The sequence below is a fragment of the Pagrus major genome, chromosome 9, assembly GCF_040436345.1.
Source record: "Pagrus major chromosome 9, Pma_NU_1.0".
Classification (NCBI taxonomy): domain Eukaryota; kingdom Metazoa; phylum Chordata; class Actinopteri; order Spariformes; family Sparidae; genus Pagrus; species Pagrus major.
In genome coordinates, this window is record NC_133223.1 from 33596688 (window position 1) to 33610088 (window position 13401).

At 41.6% G+C, this 13401-nt stretch overlaps 1 protein-coding gene across 1 annotated transcript in view; it reads left to right on the top strand.

The window, feature by feature from the left end:
- ttn.2 (titin, tandem duplicate 2) overlaps positions 1-13401 on the top strand; it is a 196760-nt gene that overhangs the window by 83334 nt on the left and 100025 nt on the right. The window contains exons 103-119 of the mRNA XM_073473204.1: positions 440-2089; positions 2624-2674; positions 2816-3211; positions 3317-3595; positions 4883-5152; positions 5261-5400; positions 6099-6225; positions 7261-7527; positions 7646-7912; positions 8206-8469; positions 9283-9422; positions 9680-9806; positions 10033-10299; positions 10474-10740; positions 10912-11178; positions 12593-12732; positions 12914-13040. Of these exons, the coding sequence (XP_073329305.1) occupies positions 440-2089; positions 2624-2674; positions 2816-3211; positions 3317-3595; positions 4883-5152; positions 5261-5400; positions 6099-6225; positions 7261-7527; positions 7646-7912; positions 8206-8469; positions 9283-9422; positions 9680-9806; positions 10033-10299; positions 10474-10740; positions 10912-11178; positions 12593-12732; positions 12914-13040 (5046 nt within the window). The remainder of the gene's footprint in view (positions 1-439; positions 2090-2623; positions 2675-2815; positions 3212-3316; positions 3596-4882; positions 5153-5260; positions 5401-6098; positions 6226-7260; positions 7528-7645; positions 7913-8205; positions 8470-9282; positions 9423-9679; positions 9807-10032; positions 10300-10473; positions 10741-10911; positions 11179-12592; positions 12733-12913; positions 13041-13401) is intronic.

Genomic DNA, 13401 nt, shown 5'->3' on the forward strand with positions numbered 1-13401 from the left:
CCGATAGTGCCCCCAAATCTGAAAATGTTTTTTGTGGAGATGCTGGGACGCTAAAGAGCAATAAGAAATGGGAGGGAGTTGATCACTAATTAGCTCTGATTGTCTTATTATTTACAAACAAATGCAAATTTTCTCAAAAACGACTTAAAATTTAATATTTTATATTAAGAGTAGACATAGTATATGTTTTTCTGTAGTATCCTATGGAAGTTTTTGTGTGTCTGTCTTGTTTCTTCTTCTGTGTCTGTTTTGTTTTTGTTACTGTTTTTGTGTAGTCTTTTTAAAATGAACTTCATTCATTTGGAATAGGAAGTTTTAATTTTAATTTTTTTGTATTTTATATTTATATTGCTGTTTTTTTTTAGTTTTAAGCATTTTTTGTACAAACTACGCTGTCAGTTAAGTGTAAATAAGTATTTTCAAACCTTTGCTGCCTCAGAAACGGTTCTGCACAAAAAAGGTAAAATTCAGTTGGAAGAAGATGGAAGGTTTGAGATTCCCACCTTAAGAAAAGCAACCAGAGTCATTAAGGAAGTGGAAGAGGAGCACGAGGTCATCACACTGAAGAAGATCCCATCAGTTCCAACTAAAGAAGCTGAAGAAGAGCAAAAACCTCAGAGGGTCACTAAGACCACAGTCTTGCATGTTGAGGAGATGGTGCATAGAGAAGAGGCTGTTGAGATGTCAGTTGCCACCAGGAGACCTGCAGAGGAGAGGAAACCTCGAGACAAAGCAGATGTGGTGAAAAAGCCAGAAGTTGTGAAACCTAAAGAAGAGGAACAGAAGGAAGTTCCTAAAGATGCATGGACCCGCCAGAAACCCACCCCAAAGGATGAGAAACCAGATGATAAGATTTCACTGAAGAAGACTCCCAAGACACCAAAGGAAGAGGAACCTGCCGAGCCTAGTGCAGCCTTGAAAAAAGTGAAAAAATTGCCCTTAGATGAAGCGGAACCAGAAGTGGTCAAACTAAAACCATTTGAAAAGCCAGTTAAACTAACTGAAGAACCAGAGAAAGACAAGAAGGAGAGACCAGACAGGGACACAGTGCCTTTCCAGAAGGGAGAGAGGACCCCCAGAGAAATGGAAACCAAAGAACCTCCCAAGAAACCTGAGAAAGCCCCTCCAGAGGTAAAGGAGCCGCCAGCAAAGGTGCCAAAGCCAGTAGATAAAAAGAAAAGTCTTGAGAAAGAGCCTGAAGAGGTCAAAGCACCCACCAAGGTGAAGAAAATCCCAACACAGGAGCAAGAGATTGAAAGCGTCAAGCTGAAGCCATTCGCCAGACCTTCCAAAGAGGCTGCAGAGCCTGAGAAGAAACCAGCAGAGGAGAAAGAGAGGAAGCCAACAGATGACCTGCGTCCTCGTCGCACAACTCCAGATGAAAAACCAAAAGAACGAGAGCCAGAGGCTAAACCGAAGAAACCTGAGATCCCAGAAATTCCAGAGAAGAAGCCGGAGAAGCCGAAGGAGGTAGAGGCAGTTCCAGCAGAGAAGACGGTGTCTCCGGTGCCAGCTCCTGTTAAGAAACCTGAAAAGGTTCCTGAGGAGCCCAAGCCTCTGCAAATAAAGAAGGGAGTCATACCCAAGGCCAAAGAAGAGAAGGAAGAAGTGGCTCTGAAGCCTGTGGAGCAGCTCAAGAAAGTTGAGCTGAAAAAGACACCATCTCCTAAAGTTGAGAAGCTTAAAGAAGCAGAGGCAGTCCCTGTTGAGAAGAGACCAAGTGTTGATAAACTCAAAAAGATTCCCAAAACTGTGTCACCAAAAGAGTCTTTTGAAGCTGTGATTCTCAAAAAGGTCCCAAAGAAGCCGTCACCAGAGGAGGATAAGGCTGCAGAACCAGCAACGCCTGGTAAAGGGAAGGTTCCCCTGGTGAAGGAGGTTTCTCCTGGAGCCGTGCAGATGAAGAAGGTCGCCACCCAGCCTGAGGAGGAGGTGTTTGAAGAGGAGTATGAACCTGAAGAAGGGGCAGAGCAAGAGGAGGAAGAGGCCTGGGGCTGGGAGCTGGTTCCACGGGAGAGTTACGGCTCCGAGGACTGGGAAGGTGAAGGGGAGGAAGGTGCTCTGGAGGTTCCAGGGGTGACCAGGAGAGGTGAGATGGCGGCGGTCCAAGAAAACCTTTCCTTCATGCCCAGAATAATCTCTACCCATTTCCACCATCATGCCTCCATCTAAATCGTCTTGACCTCATTATATCTTACGTGTGACGCGATTTATGCCATCTCATTCTTGCATTTATGTTAATTACCATTCTGTGTCTGGTCATATTCATTGCTTTCTTTCATTTCTGTAATGTCATCTGTGTGTCTGTCATTTCAATATCATGCCATTCCCATCGTCCATTCGACATCTGTTCTCCCAACATGTGCCATCTTTATATGTCTGTTTGTTATTCCATCTGATCATGGTGTCAAAGCTACATCACCATAAAGTTGTAATTATACATCATTCATCGTTGTGTGTTATGTCAGGCTTCCTTTCAGTGCCATTACTTCATATATTTACCATTACTATCACCTCATATGCCCCTATCCATTCGAGTGGACATCAAACATGGAAGGTCATAAAGTCAATGACGTACGATCATATTGTGTGCAGAAAATTCATTTTCATTGTTTCTAAACAGAGGGACAACCAGCAGAAGAAGCAGGAAGAGGTAGAGGTAGAGGGCTGAAACGTAAGTCTGTTGTTTTAATAAACCCATGAACTCTGCCTTTAAATTTTCAGCAAGTATTCTGTTCTTCATCGTGTATGGTGATGCCACAGAATCCTTCTTATACTTCAACTGTGAATTGATGGTCTTAAATCTGTATTACAGCCAAGCAGACGCCGTCCCCTGGAGAAGGCAGGGGCCGCGGTCTGAAGCCTGGTGGAAAAGGTCCGACACCACCAGATGAACCCTTTGGAGGATTCAAGCTCAAAGCTGTCCCTCTGAAGTTCATCAAGAAGCTTCAGGACATTGTGCTGAAGGAGGCCGAGTCGATCGGCTCTGCTGCTGTGTTTGAATGTGAGGTCTCTCCTTCCACTGCCATCACCTCATGGATGAAAGATGGCAGCAACCTGCGCGAAAGCCCAAAGCACAAGTTCACTTCTGATGGCAAAGACCGCAAGTTGAACATTATTGATGTCCAGCTGTCTGACACCGGTGAATACACCTGTATTGCCAAGAATGCTGGCAAGGAAATATCATGCACAGCCAAGCTCATTGTTGAAGGTATTTATATTTTTTCAACCTGACGACCAGAAAAAGTTTCTCCTATGATCCTATTTAAGAATTTGTCAATGTCAATTTTCTCATATCCTCTTTATCTCCTCACAGAGCTGCCTGTAAAATGGATCAAAGAGCTGGACGAGGAGACTTCAGCTATGAAGGGTCAGCCAGTGTATATGACCTGTGAGTTGAACAAAGAGAGAGAGGTCGTATGGAAGAAGGACGGCACGGTCCTAAAGAAAAAGGCGAACAAGGTTCAGATCAATATCATTGGTATGCAGCACGCTGTGACCATCCAGAACTCAACTGAGGGGGATGCTGGTTCCTACTCCTGCGAAGTCGACGGCCAGGAAGATGTCAAGACCATAACAAATGTCAAAGTGATCGGTAAGCAAAAGAGGACATTGTACACAGGAACATACATCAATACTGGTGCTTTCTAAGGAATGTATACTGAAAAAGATTAGGGCAAGAATTCATAATTTCTGGAAAACATGTTTTTGCCCATTCCCATTTTCAGTTTACTTACATCTTACTTTTTATTTGTATGCTGATGACATACAACAATCTTTTGATTGTTATGAACAATATTGTACATGTTGATGTAGTTGTCACTTAATGTCCTGCAGCTGAAGTCAGATCTCCACATATTCATACAAAGGAATACACATTGGGGAAGGACCTTGAAATCCTTGTGGAAATTGTCGAAATCCACTCAAAATTTGACAAACAAAACCGAGACTAAGCCTGTTGTAGCTCCTTCGTCCTGGCTCATACTACATGTTAGTAATATTTAGTGGGGGTGTCAATTCTAAGGCCAAAGATATACTTGCTTTTAACAATATATTCAGATGAGGGCTGACTCGTGTATCCTGCGTCCGTTTGGAGTGTCAGTTGTGCACGTCCTCAGCAATAAATGCTTCGCGTGGGCAAGATACAATGAGCACATGGACGTTAGTGTGTAGGGCCAGAATGGGGATGTGGGTCAGGAGTCACTAAGCTCGTCAGCAGCAGCAGGGACAACAATGGGACAACAAGCTGTGTCAAACATGTGCCATCTTGTGGTGTCCTCCAGTAACACATGTATATAGGCATAAATGTGAACAACAATGTTCAGAACACAGCCGGTTGTCTATGCAAATGTGTGGTTAAAAGCAGGTATATCTCCGGACTAAATTGAAAATTGATCGAAAAAAGGACACTCAAAGACAGCACAGCTAGCTTACCAGTAGTATGCAGTTGCACTTCCAGACTCTTATCCTGTGTGCACGAAGACGATCAACTGAACGGTACAAAGGTAACTTTGATGTTGGGTTTATTTTCTTTTTCATCTTTTATTAATTTGTTTGGGAAGAAGGTTGACTCGAAACAGATTTGAGAAAACAAATTATGTAACAAACCTTTTTTCTATTTCTTCTTCTTCAAAGTTGTCCAACCTTAATCTGCAAAAAGACACCAGGATAAAGTCAAGCTGTTGTTTTTAAATATCCCTATCTTTTTTAAGAAGAATTAGAAAATGTTAATGACTGTTATCAGGGCGTAAAACCAAAGATTTGTTGATATTTTTCAAATCCATATGAGACAGTCTAACAATGGCAGAGCTGTTAGTGTTGGGGGGTCGGGAGTTTAAATCGATATGATGGACACTGATTAAGTAACAATTAACTCCAACAGAAATCATCAAAGACTGGATTGTGAAACCGCTGAGAGACCAGCATGTGAAACCGAAGGCTGCCGCTGTATTTAAATGTGAGCTCTTCAAGGACACTCCTAACTGGAAGTGGCTCAAAGGAGAGAATGAGGTCTTGCCCTCTGACAAGATCGAGATCAAGAAGGAAGGAAAAGAGCTGACACTCACCATCAAGAACTGTCAGCCTGAGGACGTAGCAGAATATGCGATGGAGGTGGAAGGACGTCTCTACACTGCCAAGCTAACACTTGGAGGTTTATCTGTTTACCTACTTACCTTTCTTTTAACTTGAGTCCCTCAAAAACGTTATCTTTGAATCAACTGGTTGATATTTATTAGTTCTGATACAACCCATTTTTCAGAGCGTGAGGCTGAGATCCTGAAGCCCCTGGCCAGTGTTGAGGTCATTGAGAAGCAAGATGCCACATTTGAGACAGAGATCTCTGAGGATGATGTTCCAGGAGAATGGAAGCTCAAAGGAGAGGTTTTGACCAGATCTCCGGTAAGACTGGATGGACTCGCCAAGTGTCTAAAGTCTTGATACATGATCTGTAATATTTTTACAGAAACTTGGAAAAAACTAAGTTTTAGGATTTAGAAACATATAAAAACATGGTTATGTTATGACATGTAAAATGAAGATATGTTTAAGATCCTGCACTGTTTTTCATACAGCAACAAATTGAAGCAAATTTGTGGTTTGACCAGTTTAACTCCTTCATACAAAAGGAGGTAATATTTCCTTGAGTTGTATCCCTTCCATTGAAGCATGCCTTAAGATGAATATGGCGGCGCCTCAAGTTTCCAGCAGATCACTGCTTACTAAATAGCATTGTCATAGTGATAAACAAGCATCAGTATCTAAAAGTTTTAAACGAAAAGGCGCTTTCTCAGTGTCAAATTATGGCTACACTAGAGGTTTCCAAGAGTCAGTGCATGGAACTCTAAAACTCTTTACAGAAACTGGATCAGTTGTATCCAAAGCACGATCTGGCAACCAAAAGTCACCACATCATCAGTGGATCAATACACATCAAGCTTAGTTCACTGAAAAGCCACTCTATACAAAAGACTCCAATCAGCAAAAGTCTTGTCAAAAAGAAGTATGTTGACTAGTTGTCTGAGACTTTTGGACTTTCCACATTTAAATTTTCATTTCACTACTTTTTATGTATAAACGTACTTTAATGTATCCATCAGACGTGCGACATCCAAATGGAGGGCGGTGTGCGTAAGCTCATACTGAAAAATTGCCAGTTGGATCAAGCCGGAGAAGTTTCCTACCAGGCCCTGAACGCCATCACCAGTGCAATGCTTAATGTCAAAGGTAAGGAAGTGCTTCCGGTATCCAAGATTGGATTTACAACATGCCATTGTTTGAGGATATTAGCTGTAAAAATAAAGGTGTAAGGTCTGCAGGCAATAAAATAAAGCCTTATGGCATGTGAGAGCGGACCTTAGACCTTTATTTAATAGGGTCGATGAGTCAAATTCATTATTTGAGACTTCATGCAGCCCAAGAAGATGAGAAGCAATTTCTGGATACGGGATATGGGATCCCAACTTCCTCCCATGGTTGCAATGGTGTCCTGTGTTTGTTATTCTGTTTGTTGTAAAGTCTGTTCAATGAAAATGTCTGTTCTGTCAGATTTATGTGAAAATGTGTAGTAATGTCACTATATCAAGTGTCTGTTTTGTCTGTGGTTAAATGTTTTATGTTAAATCTACGTACAGTGGCCAGTTTACAAGTTACACCAACACCATAACTGGCTCACTCAAGATGTGAGCCATGACATCAAATTGCCTCAGTTTGATGAAATGTTAGAGTAGCAGCAGATAGTTTATTAGTGAGTACTTGATGAAAAGCAAGGAGAAAGAAGAATGGTCTGAGGAATGAAGAGACTTGATGCATCCTTATAAACTGTTGATGACAGCCGAAGAAGATGTTGGACTGGTCCTGTCCCATCATTTCCAGTAAGACAGCCTCCTTGATGACAAGATTGAATCCTTCAACGCCATGTTCTGAAGCAGACCATGTTTTTAAACAATCCTGGGAATGCCAAAGTGACGTCATCTTTGTCTGGGACCTGCACAACCTGAAAACTTGTCCTGTAGGATAAGATGGCACCATCTGCATATAACATCGATTAACCACCAACAAGTTTGCAACAACAAATGGCATGAGGTTTTCATGTTGGTACCCCCTGATTGCTCATAAGTAGGCTTTCACAAAGTTCTGGAGCCATGAAGGCACACAGCAAAAGGGTACATGGTAAACTGGCCACTTGCTGTAGACTTTGGTGTAGTTGTTGTGTTTGGTTGTGTTGTTGACGTTGTGTACCTATGTCACTCTTTAACCCAGAAATTGAAATGGACTTTGTAGTCCCGCTGAAGGACGTGTCTGTGCCTGAAAAGAAACAGGCCAAGTTTGAATGCACCATCACGAAAGATGTCTCTAAGGTCATGTGGTATAGAGGGGCTGACATCATCACCCCAGACCAAAAGTATGACATCATCATTGATGGAAAGAAGCATATGCTGATTATAAACTGCTGTGAGTTTGACGACGAGGACGAGTATACGATTGAGGTTTTGGGCAAAACCTCAACAGCTAGACTCACAGTGGAGGGTAAGTGCTGGGCTGCCATTACCGGACATACTGTAACTAGCAGAACCATTCTTGTTGAGTTGGTTGCCTCCTCTTTCAAACTAAGTTATTTGAATATGCTTTACTAATAAAATTTTAGGTATCAGGCTCAAATTTATCACGCCAATAAAGGACCAAACTGTAAAGGAAGGCAAAACTGCTCGGTTCGAGCTGGAACTCTCCCACGAGGACATCCCTGTCACCTGGTACAAGAACGATGTTAAAATTCATCCGAGCAGGACAGTGGTCACTCATGTGGATGGAAAGAAACACATCCTAGAAATAAAGGAAGTGACTCTAGATGATACTTGCCAAATTAAGGCTGAGGCCAAAGGAATTCCTTCCATGGCCAACCTGACAGTCATAGGTAAACCACAAATAACCATCTGTCTGTCTTCCTCTTCCAGTGTCGTTCCTTCTTATTCCCTACAGCTGTTTGTACATTTTGTCCATGTTTGTGTCTGTCCAGGTCCACAAAATGACCTCATGTATGTGTAAGACATCGTTTCTCTGTGTTCTGTGTCATCAGAAATCATTTTTCTATGTTGTCCATTTGTGTTCCTTGTCTTTTCTGACTGTCTTGTCCATTGTTTGCCTTGTACCATTTATGTGTGTTGTATACGTTCCATTGATAGTCACCCAAAAATGTCCCCATTCCAGAGGGAGATGCATACTTCACAGTTAAGCTGCAGGACTATACTGCAGTGGAGAAAGACGAGGTCGCTCTAGATTGCGAGCTCAGCAAAGACGTCGATGTCATGTGGTACCACAATGAGGCCGAGATCAAGCCCTCTAAGATGGTGGCCATAAAGGCCGAGGGCAAACGCAGAACCCTCATCATCAAGAAAGTTGGGGACAAAGACAAAGGACAGTACTTATGTGATTGTGGAACAGACAAAACGACTGCAGTGCTTCACATTGAAGGTAAAGACGCAGAATTTGTTTTGGATTTTTGGTACTCACCTTCCTTTGAGGCTACTTCTTGACGCCCCTCTTCAGCTTACCCTTCACCTGCACTGCCTCCTAACAACACCTCAAGCCCAATCACCCATTTTTTTGCAGTTGAAGCACCTTTTTACTCTCATCACTTCTTAATTACCACCTGTATGTTGTGTCTCTTGTCACCACCCTTGCGAAAATGGTAGAAAACACTACAAGAGTTAAAAGGCTCACATCGTAGCCATGATCCAACCCTAATCTGAGGAGGTTATCAGTCTTGTAGTGTTCTTCCACCACAGCTTTTGTCTCTTGTTCTGTTTAATTGTCTGTTTCTTTGTGTGCTCTTGAAGATGCTTATTTAAGAGGGTCCTAATGGTTCCCGTAACAGAAACAAACCCCTTTATTGGCACCTCAATGATCTCAAAGGTCCATTTAGAACCAAATGGCTCCTCTTAAGTAACTGTTTGGCAATGACGTGTCCAAGTTAATTCACCTAGACACAGCTGGGCCACAGACAGTCCTTAAAAAAAATGATCATCACAGTATTTTACTACCACTGCAATAGCCAACATTGAAAGCCATTTGGTTGTTTATGGTCCTTTGGAAAAGTTGCTTACTACATAACAAGGGAGGTTTCTGTATAGTATCAGTTGCCAAAGTAGAAGCTTTACCTCAGATTATGAGTCAAACATATTTTGGCAACTCTGTCTATGCCTGTCTATGTATGTGTGTGTATAAATGTACTGTCTGTGTATTTATGTCTTCAGTAAGAATTTTGTCCCCTCTCTTAATCGTCAGCTCGCCACATCAAGGTGGTTCGGCCAATGTACGGCGCTGAGGTGTTTGACGGAGAGACAGCTCGATTTGAGGTCGAGCTCAGTGAGGACGATGTCCACGGCCAGTGGAAACTGAATGGCGAAGTCCTCAGTCCATCTGCTGTATGTCACGTTAAAATACATCTCTGTAGATATTCTCTTACCGGTGGTCCGATTCACTTTCATTTCGACTCAACCCAGACATAGATTTTTAGATTTCAGAATCCTGAAGTTTTGTTTGAAAAATTTCACATACATAGCCGAACAGTATTAAGATATGAAGTATGAGTGTGTTAGCCAACAAATGAAAGTGGATGTACCACGACGTTGCTCTACTTATGTTTTTACTGAAATGCTGAAGTTTGTCGGGCCTCCTGCAGGACGTTGAGATTGTGGAGGATGGAGCCAAACACACTCTGGTCTTGTACAACTGCAAAGTGCCTCAAACAGGCGAGGTGGCGTTTACCGCCGCCAACGCCAAGTGTTCTGCTAACCTGAAAGTGAAGGGTGAGCTCTCACTTCCTCACTCTACCTTCTTTTGCAAAGTCATGACACATTTTCCAAGCAAGACTTTTCTTTCTGCTTCACTTTTTACTTAAAATTTTTTATCCTTCTTGCGTTTTATTTAAAGTTTTTCTTGTTATCTTAAACAAAGCACGACTGATCCGAAGCTTTTGTTCGTGAGCACCCCATCTTCGCCTTGATATTGATGTAAATCTGTCTGAACCAACAGAGCTACCAGTCTCATTCCTTACACCGCTGGCTGATGTGCATGTGTACGAAAAGGATGAGGCGAGATTCGAGCTGGAAATTTCTAGAGAGCCCAAAAGCTTCCGTTGGCTGAAGGGATCTCAGGAGTTGTCAAATGATGATAAATTTGAACTCCTGGTGGAGGGACAAAGACACGCTCTTGTTGTGAAATCTGCCATATATGAAGACGAAGGCAAATACATGTTTGAGGCTGAAGATAAGAGGACGTCTGGAAAATTGATTATCAAAGGTAAATGCTGACAGAGACTTGAGGCAAGCAATCGAGGAAAAGCTTATATTTTCATCACAAAGAGTGTGTAGCACTTTTTAGGCACTTCGTCACCATTTGTGTCTGTATGTTTTCATGTCTTACCAACTGTGTTTGATTTAATTCCCCTCTATGTACATCATTTCTGTTTGTCAGGTATTCGTCTTGAGTTTATTAAGCCGATTAAAGACGTGACCGTGAAGGAACGTGAAACAGCAGAGTTCAGTGTTGAACTCTCTCATGAAAAGATCCCAGTGGTCTGGTACAAAAACGACATCCGTCTGCACCCTAGCAAAGTGGTGCACATGTCAGAGGATGGAAAAGTCCACACACTGGCCTTCAAGGAGGTCACCATCGACGACACCTCAATGATCAAAGTCGATGCCATGGGCAAGACCTCAGAGGCCATGCTCACTGTGCTTGGTTAGTATTTTTTTAGAAGGATGCAGTTGAATCGTGTCAAAGGCACAGTTATAGAAAGGATGAGGTCATGATAGAAATTCCCAGAAAGACGACCGTCAGTATTGATTCCATACTTCTATACCACTGTTTTCATGCCTGGTTATTACTGGTTTTGTTGTTGCCTTCTTGCAGAGGGCGACCTGTATTTCACGGTGAAGCTCCAGAGCTACACCGCTGTCGAGAAGGACGAGGTGATTTTGTCCTGCGAGCTGAGCAAGGCAGCTGGCGAGGTGAAATGGTTCAAAGATGGTAACGAAATCTATCCCTCCAAGAACATTCTCTTCCAATCAGACGGCAAGAAGCGCTTGCTGGTCATCAAGAAGGCGGCGAAGAGCAACGTGGGAGCGTACACCTGCGACTGTGGCACCGACAAAACCACAGCCGACCTGAACATCGAAGGTAAAATCTGCAGCGATCCGGCCCCTTCCCCCAGCCCGCGGTCAAGACTGCAGAATCGAGCCCCGCCCACGGCCTCTCTCATCTCCCCTCCATCCTCCATTACTGTGTCCTGTACTCCCATTCTGAGTGTTTGTAGTGTTTGTTATCAGAACACTTGAGGAAAATCCAACCCTATACATCTACAGTAAACATTATAACAACATATAGAAACACTGTATGAACTCTGAAGTAATAATGGAGACACGAATGTAACATTCATGTTAATGTCTCTTTTCTCAGATGTCCGTATCAGTGTTCATATGCATGTTATAATATTTAAATAGTCGGTTATGCATTTTTTATTTAAAATTAACGGTCTTAAACTAAAAATGTACAAACTATTAGTTTATAATGTGTTGATCATATTAACACCTTTTTAAAGTTGGTTATTGACAGATGTCTACTTATGTATTACCGCTACAACTATAGTTAACAATATTTTTGGATGGCTGCAAAAAAAGTCTGCATTTAAGTCGTAATTTTAACCTGAAAGAAGTTCTTTCCCAGCATAATTTGTACATTACCTTCTGAGCATTAATGAAATTTAAAAAGACTAAATTCAGGCAGACAAAAACATAAAACCAAGCGCAACGCTTCTGTAAACGCTTGTAAAACATCTTTTACATAATTTGAAATTAACAAAATTGCAAAATTTCAGTTTCATAAACTTTTTTAAAAAAAATTATGAATTAGAACTTTTTTAATTTTTACGACCAAATTACATGCCATAAAGTTGTTGTAAGCAGATTTATCTCTATTATCTTTTGTATTTTAGTTCAATTTGTCGCGAACTATTTATTTGTTTATAATCCAATCGTACGAATTTGTACAACATTTGTAACCTGTTGATTTGTGGCTAGTTAATAAATACTTGTATGTTAATTACTAGTGCTACTGCTACTAATACCATTAATACAAATAATAATAGAAATAATACTCATAATACAATTTTAATAATTCTAGTTTTTTGTTTTTAACAGCTGACAAGAAATGCATTTGGAAGCTTAAACTGATTAAACTGATTCCTAAATGTCTTCATAAGCATGAAGAATTCAGTTATAAGACATTTATAGAGAGTCTGTTGATAGTGTAGAGATGTTTTATAGGGTTGGGTTATTGTCAAGAGCTGCTCCGTGTCTTCTGCTTTTGCACAAATTGTAAGTCGCTCTGAAAGAGAGCGTCAGCTTCTCGCCCAAACTGTCACATCTCCATGTCCACTTTATTCCCTCCACCGATCATCAGACACAAAGCTGTATTTTTCACCGTGTACGACATCGTGAAAGTGTTCTCACTTGTTCTCTGGGTTCTCTGAGAGATTTCAGTGAGTTTTCACCTTCTGTTTGGTTTCCTCTAACATCTTTTTAAACCTCTGCAGAACGTGAAATCAAGGTTGTTCGCCCGCTGTACAGCGTGGAGGTCACAGAGACCGAGACAGCCAAGTTTGAGACAGAGATTTCAGAGGAGGACATTCACGCCACCTGGAAACTGAAGGGAGAGACACTCCACCCGTCTGCTGTAAGATTAAACACTGACTGACTGAAGTCTTTTTTATTTAAACCAGAAAAAAGCCAATGAAAATAATTTCAACTTCATCTGAGCGCAGACTTCCTTATGTTTCATTTATACTCAATCACATCAACTCAACTTTATTCATCAATTTCCTCAACTTCTCGTTTGTACTGAATTTTCTTCTCAGGAGGTGGAGATCAAGGAGGAGGGAGCCCGACGCATATTGATCCTGTACAACTGCAAGAAGGACATGGCCGGAGGCGTCGACTTCACGGCAGCGAATGCCAAATCGAATGCTCAGCTCAGAGTCAAAGGTGACAGGAATAACACGAACATAAATCAGAGACAGTTGGTTTAAACATCTGTTGGTAGTTGGCTAAAAATGAATAGATCTGAGTGATGCCTCTGATCCTGCACACTTTTACCTAATCAACCAGATTTTGGTTTTAGCTTCATGAAGGAATTTATATGCTGTCGTGAGACATCTCCTTCATCCTGATTGGTTTGCTGAGAAAAAAAAATTGGTTTACGACACTTCTGTTACTTTGTGCTTTGCTGACAAAGTCGAATCTTTATTTATATATCAAAACCAGTTGCTGCTCGATGCTTTCCATTTGGGTAAAACTCTCCCATTGGGAGAGCAAGATAAATAAATGAAAAAAAACTCCTGTGGTA